Genomic DNA, 15,618 nt, shown 5'->3' on the forward strand with positions numbered 1-15,618 from the left:
GAGATATATAGAACTTAGTGAAAAATATTTTGCTTGTTGCTAAGATTATTTTAAGATAAGCCAGTGAAGTAGATACGAGTAACACTGCATTTCAGTATTTTATATGTATTTAAATAAGCTATTGACATAAATAGTATATTACTTACCATATGATTCCCGACACCTTAGAATAGGACCACTACTTCTATTTCCCATGGATGTCGTAAAGAGAGAGATAGGCTACTAAAGTTGGGATTCTTCCTTTGGGGATAGGCTAGCAACCTGTCGCTAATTGAATCTCAAAGCTGGACGTGGCTTTGTGGTCTTTGCGAGACTGTTCGCTGTGGTTACCACGTTAGGGATATAGAACTTTTTCTAATTGGCCTGGGTCTTGGATGTTTATCTATATAAGTATTTATTTTTAAAATAAAGTATCATTGAGTTGGTATCTCGTAACACAAGTCTCGAACTTACTTCGAGGCTAACTCAATCTGAGTAATTTGTCCCGTATATATTTATTTATTATTTATAGATGTGATTGATTATATGTACCAAATTATGTTGTTCCTTGGTAAATTCTCGTTGTCCTTCATCGTTTCGTTTGTATTGGCATGAATTTTATGCCAAATTTCAAATACCTAAGTACGCCTTGTAATTTCAAGTGAATAACACTTGAAATTACAAGGCGTACTTTGTATAATGTAGGCGTATGTTGTATAATAATACGCCCGCAGATGCGACCTCGAAAAACTAAAATATCCTGTTTTGATTAAAACAAAACAGTTTATTTAATAACTCTCCCTTAAACCTGTTATAGGACAAAATTTCAGACAAAGAAGTTTTTATTATTTCTACGTTTCACTCGGACAATAACCTAAACTAGTCAGTAGTTTTATTTAAATTGACTTAATCAGATCAGTCAGTTTTAATAAAATTCTTAAGCTGATTTAAAAATAATAATGTCAAAACAAGAAAGCATTGTAGCAATCTCGTAGAACGCTGGCTACGAGCACTCTAGTATGTCGTAGCCTCGTAGCAGATCGTAGCAAGGTCTTGATTATGAGGCTATTTGATTTTAGAATCTTTTAGTACTTCCATTTTTTTCTTTCTCAATTTTTTATTTTATTTATAGAGTAACCGAGTGTAAATATGCACAATTATGTAATTACTTTATATTACTTATAATATTGTATGGTAAGAACTCATCTACTTTTTCGTGTGCGGAGGTCAAACGTAATGCAGTGTCAATTTGAACATGAGAACATTTAGAATATTGAAACTTTTGAAATAGAAATTCTTGTGGTCTTTCTAAAATTATTGGACACTCTCTCTGATCGTCATCAAAATTCTTCCGTGATATGCATCCTTTCTGGAGTGGAGCCCGTTCGCCTATGATTAGGAATACGGAAGGTACGTATTATCTGTGCTCTCGTTCTTAGAAGTTCTGTCACCTCACTCAGCTTATATTATGTTTATACATTTAGACAACTATATATTAGATTCACACGATGCTGTCCCTCTTCATTGTCGACTACCATCGATGTTATCATCATCAGGTTTAACAGTATTTAAATATTTATAGAGGAAGCGGGAGAGGTCTGTAAGGATCGTAGCAAGTGGAATTCCATAGTCACTGCCTACCCCAATGGGAAACAGGCGTGATGGTACGTATGCATGTAAATATTTCTAGGGGTTCAACTAAAAACTACTTAATGAAACACACGAGAACCTAAATTGGAACCAACTATTGCGTGTTTATTGACATCCCGTCCAGAAAACATTACATAATAAATATTATTAATAATTTAAATTTATCCGTTTTATTGAAGCGTGAAAACGTAACTTAACTTAGTGGCGCCCTCTGGCATATTCTAAAACGAATAGAAATAAACCGCCGACTATGTGGCTATTGCTAAAATTGCAGCCGGGCGCTTGGCGCGGCGCGAGTTGGCGCAAACATTGGCTATGCGTCCTACCGACTGCGCCGGGCGCAGCCGTTGGGCACTTTTAGCCTAAGTGTTGAAACAGACTCATTCTTAGTCTCACTGCTTGACCTCACCATATTTTCTCATATTTCTATCCTCAGCCTCCTACTCATGTCATGGTCTTCAATATAATATTTATGACTTCAAATTGTTAAATACGTAGAATCCCTTTAAATGATTCCTAAAATCCACCTTGGGCTCATATTAACTATCTTTTCTTACTCTGTTGCCCATAACTTGTGTGATACCGCGACGTACTTCTTCTTCCTTCCTTGTCCTTCCATTTCATTAAAATTCATGATCTTTAAAACGCCAATATGTAATATTCGAGACTATTGCCCTAACATCTATCTCTAAAACGCTTAAATCTCTAAATTGAGTTAATAGGTATCAATAAAGTCTGAATAAAACAATTAAGGACATCTGTTCCATCACTGAACGACTGCGCCCGGCCGCGTGTGGGCAAACATTTGGCCACAGTTTGTGGCCAACTGTGGCCAGCGCTGGATCAGCTTAGTATCGGTCCACCATCAGCTCGAAGTGGACTGAACCGCGCCTCTCGTAACGGTCGTACATGATGTTCTTCGCCCACGCTTTGCACTCGATGTTGATCAGAACACCCGCTGTAAATTAACGCATAAAATTATTCTCTTATTTATTAGACTGTGGCTATACTGAGGCGGTGATTTGGAAGGTTAACAAAACCAAAACGTGTTAGGCATACGTCTGAGATTAATCCGGGCATTAACTCTTTTCAGAACATAATGAATGCTGTCTTTTGTAGCTCTTGGCTTTTATGAAGGAAAGCTACTCTGTGAAATTAAATTGTTATCCTTTTTAAAAGTGTTCTAATTTGTGGCATCTTTGGATAACCTACTTAAACTGGGTTCTTTAATTTACTGTAAACCTTGCAGTTGCGTCAAAATCTTTAAGAGTCCAAAGATTGTTCCCGTTGGAACAAGAGTTCCAAATCATCACACTAAACCGATGTATGGCTCAGACGAGAGGAACTACCTTGTTGTCTAAAGACAAGACCATAACGTAGGTCAGGAAGCAGTTCCAACTTACTTCTGGGCTTCTCAAACAGCACAGCAACGAGGGGACTCAGGTACCCTTCCTTGTTGGTGAAGGGGTAGTAGTAGGCGGGGAAGCCCCTGCGAGGAATGTACTGCACAGGCCCGATGTTCTCCACGTCAGCTGGGTTTTCACCCTCACAGGATACCCATACAGTGTTGGCTTCTGGTTTCCCGGACTGAAAGATAAAATAGTGGAAATTAAAGTTTAAGAGCTTTTTATTGCATTCATACATACATATATTGACGACTTTATCCCGTACCGGTATAGACAAAATACAATCTAGAAAAGATGTTCGCAAGACCATGTTCAGCTGTATACTTATCTAATGGTGGAATTGAGATCCAAATAATGACAGCTAACCGATCGCCTAAAAGAGGAATCCTAAGTGTTTTCAATTACTGGATTCAATGACACAGTGCAGGTTTTAGTGTGTTCCACTGCAAGTTTGAGGAGTCGCTTCGTGTAAAAACTTGACTTCCGTGTGGTACCCAGCACACCATTCCTTTGCCAAAAAGAATAGGCACATTATCTTGTGCAGCTTTTACCCAATTTAAGTAAGATTCCCTTGCAAGGGTACAACTCATTGTGTTAAAAAATACCGTCGAAGAATAAGGAATTCTATATAACCTTGGAATTAGACCTCGTGGAATAAAACTTATGGTCAAGAATTAAGGAGATACGTACGTGCATCTTGATGTGGGCTTTAAGATCCTCCGGCATGTTGCGTGGCAGCTCCTCCGTGTTGTTGTAGGGCTTGGGTACCCAGTTGAAGATCTGGAATATAAAATGTATTTATTAACACCTGAAGAAAATTACTGATAAATCAATGCACAGATGATATACAAAGTGATGAACAGGGGTGCAAGGGTTAGGGTGGAAAGGGAGGCCAGGAACTTACTGACAGCTTAAACAGTGCCAGGAGATGCTAGGAGTCCAACACTCACATAGTTGAAGACCTGGGAGGCCGTCCATAAAAAGGATTTTCTCCTTAGAAAACAAAAAAAGGGGTGTTTAGGTGGAAGACGCAAATCTGCTTTTCTCCGATAAAGATAAGTTGACATTAAAGACCACACTATTGGGCACAACATTCGGACAAACAGCAATACCTTGTTCAGTTTCAGGAAGACGCAAGGTCCAGCTTCTTCGTAGTTGTACTGGTTGGCTGGGGTGCATGGGTGGAAGTCGTCCACGGGCACATCGCAGACCTGCTTCTCTCCAAGGTTGGCTGATGTAGGGGAGCAGGGCACTCGGTTCTCAGCGCCAACCGCCTCGCCGCTGCCGCTGCCCTTCTTGCGGTATTCTAGTGGAGAAAACTTCAGTTATAAATACTCAACCAACTTCGCTTTAGCTCCCATGATGGTCTGGTAGCTACTTCTCTTTGCGCTGATTGAAAAAGGCAATTAAGCTCATTAACTTGGGATATAAAGATAATAGAACCACTCTATCTCTTTCCCATGGACGTGACTAAGAGATAGGCTTATAAAGTAGGGTTTCTTCTTCTTATAAGCGGTAGGCTAGACACCTGTCACTATTTGAATCTCAATTCTATCATTAAGCCTAACAGCTGAAAGTGGCCTGTCAATCTTTCAAGACTGCTGGCTCTGTCTGCCCCTCAAGGGATATAGACGTGATTACATGATTAATGAATTTTGGGATTCTTCTCTTAGGCGATGTCATACTAGCTAGGCTTATCACTATAATCTTGATCAGCTAAACGTGGCCTTTCAGTCTTTTCGAGACTGTTATAATTCTGTTTACCCCATAAGGTACAAAAACGTAATTATTACTATGTATGTATTTTCTACATGTACATGAGGCGCTCCACACCGCTAAGGACCGGGCAAGGTGGAGAGACGTAGTGCGCTCTAAACTGACTTGTCTCCGGGGAGTTCACGACCCTCAGTAATGAGGATTACGACGCAAGAAGAAGAAGTATTTTCTAAGACCTTTGAATATTGGACTGGTGTTATTTCAGTGTTTGCATGTGACCAAGTAATAAATATCTTACCACTGAGGAATTCATCGATGACCTTGGCCCACTTGAGAACGGAGCCCTTGTCGTTGGCCTTGTAGTAGATCAGGGTGCTCTCCACGTTGGCAGAGTCCGGCATGGGGCGGAAACCGAGACCTGGACAAAATGGAAAGTCACAATTATGAGAATTACACTACTACTGCTTCCAAGCTGAACGTGGCCATTCAGTCTTTTCAAGACTGTTGGCTCTGTCTACCCCGCAAGGGATAAAGACGTGACGATATGTATGTATGTACTGCTTCCAAAGAGAAAGTTTCGTCACAATATCTTTATTGATATCACACTATAGTAATCGTTTCGCTGTACTCTCTAATAATAATATATAGAGAGTAAAACGTCTAGTAATTGTGCCGTGCGGTTCCCGGCACCAATAAAAAAAGGATAGGACCACTCTATCTCGTTCCCATGGATGTCGTAAAAGACGACTATGGGATAGGCTTATAAACTTGGGATTCTTCTTTTAGGCGATGGGCCAAAGCCAAACAGCTGAGCGTGGCCTATCAGTCCTTTCAAGACTGGTGGCTCTGTCTACCCCGCTAGGGATATAGACGTGATCATATGTATGTATGTGTGTATTGATATAACACTATAGTAATCGTTTCGCCTTACTTATAATTATACTCTCAAATAAAACATCTTGTAGTCAATGTGCTAACAACCTGTCAATAACTGAATCTCAATGTCATGAAGCCATATACTAGCTGAACGTGGCCTTCCAGGCTTTTCAAGACTGTTGACTCTGTCTACCCCGCAAGGGATATAGACGTGATTATATGTGTGTATGTTAGTGTCAAATATCTATGGTCAAAAGCGCACCCTGGGCTCTTCACCAGAGAGGTGAGGACGCAATCAGGACTAACCCAAGGACGTTTATTCTTGTATATGTTAACGGAAATGTATAAAATCTAGGAAATGCATACAACTCCTAGGAAATGTACCTATACAATTCCGAAGCTATTTAAGAAATGTATAAAATATTGTTTAAAAAATTATTTAATACATACATATCCTGGGAGATGTATACATTTCCAAGGAATTGTATAAAATTCCTATATATCTTTCAATCTTTGACAAAAGGGATCATCAATATTCACAATTCCATCTTTAAGCCATGCTAATGTGGCTTTTCAGTATTTTCAGAGACTGTTGGCCCTGTTTGTCCCGTGAGGGATATAGACGTGATTACATACATACATGTGATCACGTCTATGAGCCTCTGCGGGGTAGACAGTGCCATACCAGACGTGATTACATTATATTTTACGTATACGGGATCGTGGAGTAAGACCCACAGAAGACCAAAAGGAACATTATTTTTAATGGGTATCAAAATATTTTGTTTAATACCTAGTTGGAAGGTATCGAAGTGATTTTTATGTCCCTTGGTGTTCCAAAAGAAATAATATATACCTGGGTTATTGCCAATGAGCGAGCCTTCAAGCTGCCATTTCGGGATCTTTGCGTCCAGGGTCTGGTAGAAGATAGCCAGCAGAGCCGCGAAGAAGCCGACCAGAACGGCGTAGAAGATCAGGTAGAACAGAAGGATTTTGGCTGTAAAGAAAATATTTACAAATTAATGATTTTATTATATGGTCAATACCTACATGATGTATTTTATAAATATATATCTAATAAATATACACCATATGCCGTGTGGTTCCCGGCACCAATACAAAAAAGAATAGGACCACTCCATCTCTTTCCCATGGATGTCGTAAAAGGCGACTAAGGGATAGGCTTACAAACTTGGGAGAATTTTTCGGGAACTATGGTTTTTACCGTTATGAAAGATTCTCTATTTCCTTCTTAGTCTGGAGAAATTCTCCGTTTAAATTATACAACGAGAAAGTTCAGGAGAAACCGCGTGAAGATGTTACATAGGTATTCGCATTTATAATATTAGTTAAACCGACGAGCTTGCATGAAGAGAGTTATGAATGTGGATGAAGCGAAGGAAATATGCAAAGATCGTGGCAAGTGGAAAGAGGTAGTCTCTGCCTACCCCTCCGGGAAACAGGCGTGATTTTATGTATGTATGTATGTATAATATTAGTTTAGGATTAATTGCCTATGTATGTAAATCTCTCTCTGTCTCTGTTCAATATGTACTATTATAATTTATTTATTTATTCAATCTGTTATATTAATACTGATTAACCAACTGAACGCTATAAATGAGTACCCAAAAATAGATCTTAACAAGTTTCTTACGTGTTCACTATCAATATTCTTAATAGGTCACTGTAATGAGTTGATGACACGAAAAAAACAGGTAAGCGCTTAGTTGGCGAAGTAAAATATACCTTCCTTGTTAGACGCTTAGTTGGCGAAGTAAAATATACGAAGTAATATATATCCTTGTTAGAAGTATGTCTGTTGTTATGGCTTCGTAATCATACTAATGATATATTTATAACTAACTAGCTGTGCCCGCGACTTCGTCCATGTGGAATAGTTATTTTGGGCATCATTGAAGACCTCAAGGATGAATAATTTTCAGCATTTTTTTCACATTTCCCATTGTTTCTTTGCTCCTTATAGTTGCAGCGCGTTGTTTTATAGCCTAAAGCCTGCCTCGATAAATGGTCTGTTCAACGCAAAAATATTTTTTCAATTCGAACCAGTAGTTCCTGAGATTAGCGCGTTCAAACAAACAAACTCTTCAGCTTTACAATATTATTATTAGTATAGATGTTCCTTTGTCGGCGCCCATGATCGATTGACGCAAATTTCATAAGAGTTATTTCAGGACTTACATACATACCTACATATAATCTCGTCTATATCCCTTGGGGGGTAAACAGAGCCAACAATCTTGAAATAACTGATGTTCAGCTGTTTGGCTTGATAATATCTAGAATTGAGATTCAAATTGTGACAGGTTGCTAGCCCGTCGCCTAAAAGAAGAATTCCAAGTTTATAAGCCCTTAGTCGCCTTTTTAAGTTAAAAGGAGTGTAAAAGTATATAGTAGGAAATAAAATCGTTTCAATTAAACTAACAAATTTTCAACTTTTGTTTAAAGCCAGCTTTCTTTATCAACATTAAAAATTCTCTGTGTTTCCCTGTTCACCACAGACCGTCTCCTTTGTTCTGTGCTGCGCAGTGACCGCACGATATCGATCCGATTAATTGATCACAAGTGGCGATAATGGCCGTTTCCTAGCGAATCGTCGGCACAATGGCCGCGTTTCAGACTAACGCGGAATTCTGAAATTGTTTGTTTCAAAACCTATAAAATTTTTCAGCAAGATTAGTCTCTCTCAACTTTTCTAATATTATGTTCCCAGTTGCAACGGGGCCCGCTTTCCAACTCGTTTTTTTGTCCGGTAACAAAAATATATATATATTTTTAATTAAATTTATAGCCATATAAGCTTTCAACTTTAATACATCAACCATTGCCCCACCTAATTTTAAAAACGTATATCTATTATTTGAAGGCATGGTCAAGATTGTTAACTTCTTTATTTCATAACTAACTTCATTAAATACCTTACGAAATGGACTTCTTATAGGATCAATTAAGAACTCCGTTATCACGTTACCCACGGGAAGAGATAGTCTTTATGAAATTCTAAGCTATCGGGAATTACGTGGACAATGATGTCTTCTTAAAAAACATTTGACGGCCTCTGTGGCGCAGCGGTAGTGGGTTAGCGGTAGTAGCTTGACCGTGACACCGGAGGTCCCGGGTTCGAATCCCGGCCAGGGCATGATGAGAAAAGAACTTTTTCTGATTGGTATGGGTCTTGGATGTGTATCTATATAAGTATTTATTATAAAATATAGTATCGTTGAGTTAGTATCTCGTAACACAAGTCTCGAACTTACTACGAGGCTAACTCAATCAGTGTAATTTGTCCCGTATTATTTATATTTAAGTTTTTTCAACTACAGTACGTGTGGAACATTGTCACATTGACCTAAATGATCTGTTATAATAGACTCGACAACGGACTGACGCCCGGGTTCTAATTGTCGCACAATTATTATGCGCTTGCCATCCTGACCAACGCTGTGTAATGTCAGGATGATACTGTCATTAAAATCTCATTAGCTGTTCTAAGAAGCGGTTGGCGTTGTATAAACTTTTTAATCTCATTGAAGAAAATGCTGCAGTGCAGTTTGTTACTGCTACCTCTGCACCGACGCTTCGGGAGCGGCAGTAAAGTTAGTTTTAAGTAATTTATTTGACGTCAATATGACAACTAATTAAGTGATGTCTGAAATGTGCCTTGATAATTAATAAAAATTATCTATTATGTATTCAAATTAATTATTTTTATTAATACATCTCAAATATCACTTAATAATTGTCATATCTTTTGGGATTGAGCGTGAGGGCAGAAGAAGCGGTAAAAACTGCACTGCATGATTTTCTTTAAGATTACTTGCTAATTTTAAAATGTCAGCCACATAACCTAAAAAAACGCGGTTACCACTCCTAATTTACCTTATTTGAAACAATAAAGTCAAGACAGAGTCGACGCGTCAATCAACAATCTCGTTAATTTTTAATTGGTAACGCATGATCATGATCATGTCTATTTTAAGGTCTCAAACCTGGGATTTTTACTCAAAATAAAATATTATGTAATAGACTCCAACTCGTTATTAAACTTCGTTCGTTCGTTCAGTTTTTGGGATGTAAGTTTGTAAGAAATATTTTCCGTGACATTTACATGCCGTGTGGTTCACGGCACTTCAGAATTGGACTACTCCACCTTCTTCCCAGGGATCTCGTAAAAGGCAACTAAGGGCCTATCCCTTAGTCGCCTTTTACCTAATAAACTTAAGATTCTTCTTATAGGCGATGGGCTTGCATCCTGTCATTGTTTGAATCTCAATTCCATCATTAAGCCATACAGTTGAACGTGGCATTTCATTACAAGACTATTGGCTCTGTCTACCTCGCAAGGGATATAGACGTCATAAATATGTACTGTGTATGTATGTAGTTTGCAAATTTACCATAATTTTACTCTTGATTACAGTTGGCAAAACTGTCTATAACTAGTTCTCACATCTTAATGCTAAATCTATGAGTATTCTTATAATTTATTCATACTTCGACAGTAAAGATTTATGGTCAGATGAATATAAAATGACAGTGGGTCATGCCCGTCCATACTGGCCGTCCTTGGATCGATGTTTCGAAGGACGAGGCGCGCGCAGCCCTCTAGCGGATCCCTAGTGAAACAGGCATAGAGGGCTTAGCCCCTCAGACTGACGACTAAATGGTCCTGTAGTTTTTTTATATACATACATACATACATAAAAATCACGCCTCTTTCCCGGAGGGGTAGGCAGAGACTACCTCTTCCCACTTGCCACGATCTCTGCATACCTACTTCCTTCGCTTCATCCACATTCATAACTCTTTTCATGCAAGCTCGGCGGTTTCGGGTACTTTTTTATATACATTATAATCACGTCTATATCCATTGCGGGGTAGACAGAGCCAACAGTCTTGTTAAAACTGATAGGCCACGTTCAGCTATTTAGCTTTAAGATAGAATTGAGATTCAAATAGTGACAGGTTGCTAGCCCATTGCCTAAAAGAAGAATCCCAAGTTTATAAGCCTACTCCTTAGTCGCCTTTTACGACATTCATGGGAAAGAGATGGAGTGGTCCTATTCTTTTTTGTATTGGTGCCGGGAACCACACGGCACATAATATTCATATCCCGAAAATAAATCTGTGTGTTTGAATGTAATCAATTGTATTCAGACACACTGATTAATTTTCGTCATAATTGCTGCTCAACTACATATTTGATTTATTTTATTTTTAGGCTAGCGCCTTTTAAAACCGACGCATGCGCGCACAAAAAAAGTCACGTGTTCTAAAAATTTAATACGAATTCGGTAGAATAGAAATCATTTAAAGTAAGTACGGTCGAATGCAAAAACATGACCCATGTGACATAAAAATAAAAACTATAGAGATAAAGGGTGGTTCCTTGCAGGCGCCTGTATAAATTGAATAACATTAAGTGATATTAATAAAAAAAAAAGATTGTCCTTTTCAGAATTTGGATTTAACTGATAAAACATATTAGTGATCTCCTCAAAAATTGCGACTTAACAATAATTTACTGTAAGCACTATACTTTCATACGCTTTACGTTAACAGCATGAGTAATCATTATATTTCTTCTGGCGTAAGTCCTAGTTACTTCCTCACCTCTCAAGAAGACCAGGGTGCACTTTTGACCATAATCTTGCACTTGGGCAAGTAAGAAGCGACTCCCCTCTGTTCCTTGCAACATTTGCACGAAAACCTAACCGATATCGGATCATGGTAATACAGATAATTGCCTGAATGTGCAGATCTCCTTACGATGTTTTTTTTTTTCTTTTCTTTTTGCTTTGACCGACAACATTGTCAAGAAATAATTAAGTTACATGAACATATATCTGAATCAACTCTCAATTTATATGTCGTGAAGTTCAATCAAATCCACATGATAGTTGTTGCAATATTGTAAAATATAGTTTATCAAATGGAATTGAACGTTGAACTGGCATCCGGGATAATTTTAGACATTGTCGTCGCGGGTTTAAATGCTGCGATAAGCCAATATTATAATTGAATATGTTTGATTAAAAAATCATATCGTAAACTCACTTCCTACATTTCAAACATGAACAAAATTCGTCCACGGCTTTCCGAGTTTAGCGCATACATACACACAGAAAAAAAGAGGGCCTTTACTTTATAATATGACGAATTGAATGATATAGCTCTACTCTCAGATCAACTTTCTTTAGGGCTAGAACAGTATAAACTGTGAATCAAGTTCTTCTACATTTTAGGGAGTTGCCAGTGAGAAAAAAAGCACTACAAATAAATCTCAGATTTATGGACAGAGGGAGCCACTGTCGGCAGGTGCGCCACGACAGAGCCTTCAGTAATATTGAAAATTTTACTCCAAAAACGTATAATCGGGAAATAGCTTAAACAGGGGTTTAAAAGTATTTTAACATTAGTTATACGTGTATTTAACATGTACCTAATGTAAGTTACTTAACTATTTAGAAACGACCTAATATGTTATTAAGTTTTTGTTTTCGTAAAATGGAATAATATAGGTATTTTACTACAGAAGTACTTTCTCAGTATTTTATTTTATTACTATCTGAAAAAAAATCACGCATGTTTAACTTTGATTTAAACATGAATTGTTTCACACATACAGTTACGTAACTTGAAGTACCACAGTACGCTTTGAACACGCCTATGAATAAAACTACCATAATTTTAAAGTTTTAAAATTTTTAACATCTAAAAATGCAAATGGTAATTCCCAGATAACCCAATCGATTTCCCTCCATAAGGTCTTTGTCTTAACATAACACTCACCCCAGCTGGATCCCGTGCGCCCCAGAAACTGGCCCGTCTCCGAGTTCCACAAAAAGATCCTGAACGACTCCCATTTCCCTAGGTCCGGCGGTGGGGCGTAATACTGTTCAGTTACTTTGGTCTTGTCAGCCATCGTGAGATTCAGAGCCGGACTGCGGACTGGAATCGATTGCCGGTGCCTTCGCCCCTGTACGTCCCCTCTCTCCCCCCCTCAGCCCCCGCCCTCGCCAGCGCAGTGCCCTGCAACCCCCTTGCGTAATCGTTACGTAAGATATCTGCGCGCGCACTACTCAGACCTAGTTTGAACCAACCAGCAATTTAGACCTGTAGTTTGTTCCATAATAATGGCGTTTTGGTAGATTTTGTAAAGGATGGGGCGGTCAAGTTAGCTTGGTGGGAAAACGGGGTTGCAAATAGCGATGTACACTCCATCACGACTGTATGGTGGAGTATTAAGTGTAGTTTTGCTTCGTTTATTAGTTTTTCTTGGCAATGTTGAAGTCATTGTTCTGGGTTGGTGGTCTTTAGGAAATTTTCATGTCAGTCAATAATTTATGTGGTCACTTATTCGTTAATAAATAAAATATTAACTAATTTTATTCAGAACGACTGCTTTAAAAAAAGCCTAGATAGCCTTTATTTCTTAAAATAGTAGTTAACAGTATGGATGGACAAAAGTTTTTAATTACGACATTCTTATTTTTTTTTATAATCACCTCATGTCAGTTTTCTTCGACCTTTTACGTTTGCTTATTAAGGTATGCAATGTAAAATTTGTAAAAATTATTGAGTGAGTATACAAAAATATTAAGAAATAGTTCGAACAAAACCGATCAATAATCATTATGAGATTGGGGTTAATTTTCTAATGCTAATTTGTATATTTTTTTATTAAAAAATTTGAATAAAAATGTTCAATAAGCTTCAATAACTTTTATTTTTCAATAAATAACTCCTGAGGAACCCACAACCGTCACAAACACAAATAAATTAATTATCAACTATTTAAACTACTTATAAATAGTACACTATATATATGCCATAAGTACATTCATTCATAATAATAATTTTCTTTTTGGGAAGTAAAAAAAATCGTAAGCATAAAAACGCCTACAAGAAAAATTTACGCAAATTTTCGTTAACGCGCTGACGCTAATCCTTTTACGTACTTACTAAAACCGTGACACTGATCAACTTTTCCAATGGGACCAAAACTAAAATCACAAAAAAAAAATTCTATTACATTTTGTCGTTGACATGATCATTGTACAGTTTCATAATGGAACTACTGATGATAATTTTCATCAATTCCTTTTAAAATGGACGTGGAAATAAAAGAAATAGTCATCATGATCTCAAAATGGTGAAATCTTGACCAAACAACTTATAATAATAAATTATTAATTTACGCCAAGAATTAAAATATCAATGGATGCATGGATGGAGCATGGCAAGACTCAATCTATTGTCGAGAAGCAATGATGAAACTTTTTTTTTTTTTCAAAAATAAAAACAATGTAACGAAGTTTTTAAGTAAGTTCCCAAAAAATATATTGACCTATTTAATAATAATCACATTAATCTATTCTTTTTTAACTTCCACCTTAGTTTGATTACCCTGGTTCAACTGGTATACAACCTCAGCCGGTGGTTTTGTCCAAGCCTGACAGACACAGGTGGGTCCCGGACCACCAGTTTGATGACTCCCCGAGACCTGGAACCCACTGGAGGATCCTCCCGAACTTTGCAATCCTTGGTAAGATCCCTGGTTATTTTGTACGTACTGTCCTGTTTGCTGGACTTGATTCGTATTCTGACCAGCAGGGTTGGTATTCTGACCTCCGATGGGCTGGTTCTGGTTGTATTGTCCTCCCTGAACTTGGTTTTGGTTCTGGTTCTGATTTACGTATTGACCTCCAGACTGCTGCATTTGGTTCTGGTTCTGGTTTTGGTATTGCCCTCCGCCTTGTTGGTTTTGGTTCTGATTTTGAACAAATTGGTTCTGAGGATACGTGCCGTATTGTCCTTGTATCTGGTTTTGAGCTTGATTTTGTGTATTAACAAAGTTTCCCTGTTGTGTGGGATACCCTTGGCTTCCCATTTGTCCTTGTCCGTTTTGGCTAGGCCCGTTATTAACTGGATAATTGCCCTGTTGGTAATTTCCATTCTGATAATTCCCGTTTTGGTAATTCCCGTATTGGTTCTGCGTATTTCCGTAGTTTTGATTTTGGTTTTGATTTTGATATTGGAACTGGTTTTGATTTTGGTTTTGGTTTTGATTCTGGTTCCACTGGTTCGGGTAGCCCTGTTGTGGAGCGTAGCTACTGCTGCTTTGATAAGAAGCCTGTTGTTGATAGGAAGCTTGCACGGAAGTCGAAGGTTTGTTCTTATGGTTGTGGACTATATCAATGACCCCTCCTATTATCTTCTCCGGGATTAGAAGACCGACCTTCCTGCCTTCCTTCTCGCTGGATTCCGCATAGTGTAGCGTTGCTACGATTAAAATCTGGAAGCATAACAAATACCTACATAAATATTATAATTCTTTGCGGGTCCTACATGCTTGAAATGAGATGATTTCGCTTAAAGATTAACTTTGCAATAAAAATAAAACGCGTCATGAAAATAAAAGAAAAATTAAGGCAATTAATAAACATAATATGAACCACTTTTGAACCTATCACATACTTAAAAGTTTTAATAAAATTAGTTTAAATAAAATAGAGTACATAATAAACTCACTATTATTTCTTTTAACAAGTAAGAATAGCAATTTTTTTTGTACCGATTTATAGAAAATCCAAATGTACATGACTAACCTAGATTTAAAAAATTCTACGCCTCACATACCAGAACAATCGTTTTTTGAGGAAATTAACATAATATCGACGACAAAGTATAACAAACGGTACTTACAATGATGGACAAATTGAGCAGCCCCATTACGCGAGACTCGGATACCACTTTCTTCTCAAGAGACACTACCTTCCACTCCTGGGGCCAGGTGCGATTGCCAGAATCCTGTCAAGGACACGGTTTTATAGCCAACTGACCACCACTGCGGAGGCAGGGTTGCCACTGAGCACTTATAATTATTTATTTAATAAAATATCTTGGATTTTTATTGAGTAATGACTTTTTAAATAAAAATAATAATATGTATTTCTATTTAGCGGTC

General features: G+C 37.8%; 2 protein-coding genes across 2 annotated transcripts; both read right to left on the reverse strand.

Annotated features, from left to right (window-relative positions):
* Positions 1-1,802: 1,802 nt before the first annotated feature.
* On the reverse strand, positions 1,803-12,573 carry LOC106136843 (sodium/potassium-transporting ATPase subunit beta-2). Its single transcript, XM_013337502.2, has 7 exons — positions 12,441-12,573; positions 6,484-6,624; positions 5,050-5,169; positions 4,148-4,341; positions 3,726-3,815; positions 3,033-3,216; positions 1,803-2,587 (listed from the first exon to the last, which is right to left on the reverse strand). Exons 1-7 carry the CDS (start codon positions 12,571-12,573, stop codon positions 2,478-2,480), a joined length of 972 nt encoding a protein of 323 aa, XP_013192956.1. The 3' UTR covers positions 1,803-2,477.
* A 1,449-nt stretch (positions 12,574-14,022) lies between these two features.
* LOC106136831 (putative uncharacterized protein DDB_G0279653) lies at positions 14,023-15,383 on the reverse strand. Its single transcript, XM_013337489.2, has 2 exons — positions 15,357-15,383; positions 14,023-14,946 (listed from the first exon to the last, which is right to left on the reverse strand). Exons 1-2 carry the CDS (start codon positions 15,381-15,383, stop codon positions 14,023-14,025), a joined length of 951 nt encoding a protein of 316 aa, XP_013192943.1.
* Between the last annotated feature and the right edge of the window lie 235 nt (positions 15,384-15,618).

The sequence above is a fragment of the Amyelois transitella genome, chromosome 2, assembly GCF_032362555.1.
Source record: "Amyelois transitella isolate CPQ chromosome 2, ilAmyTran1.1, whole genome shotgun sequence".
In the NCBI taxonomy this organism is placed as follows: domain Eukaryota; kingdom Metazoa; phylum Arthropoda; class Insecta; order Lepidoptera; family Pyralidae; genus Amyelois; species Amyelois transitella.

What these genes read in the sequence shown, in the direction of transcription:
- LOC106136831 (XM_013337489.2), bottom strand. Translation starts at nt 15,383, where the DNA reads ATGGGGCTGCTCAATTTGTCCATCATT. An exon ending in TGCTCAATTTGTCCATCATT is followed by an intron (nt 14,947 to 15,356) that starts GTAAGTACCGTT and finishes TTATGCTTCCAG; the next exon opens with ATTTTAATCGTAGCAACGCT.
- LOC106136843 (XM_013337502.2), bottom strand. Translation starts at nt 12,573, where the DNA reads ATGGCTGACAAGACCAAAGTAACTGAACAGTATTACGCCCCACCGCCG. An exon ending in GCTCATTGGCAATAACCCAG is followed by an intron (nt 5,170 to 6,483) that starts GTATATATTATT and finishes CATTTTGTCCAG; the next exon opens with GTCTCGGTTTCCGCCCCATG. An exon ending in AAGCCCACATCAAGATGCAC is followed by an intron (nt 3,217 to 3,725) that starts GTACGTATCTCC and finishes TTTATCTTTCAG; the next exon opens with TCCGGGAAACCAGAAGCCAA.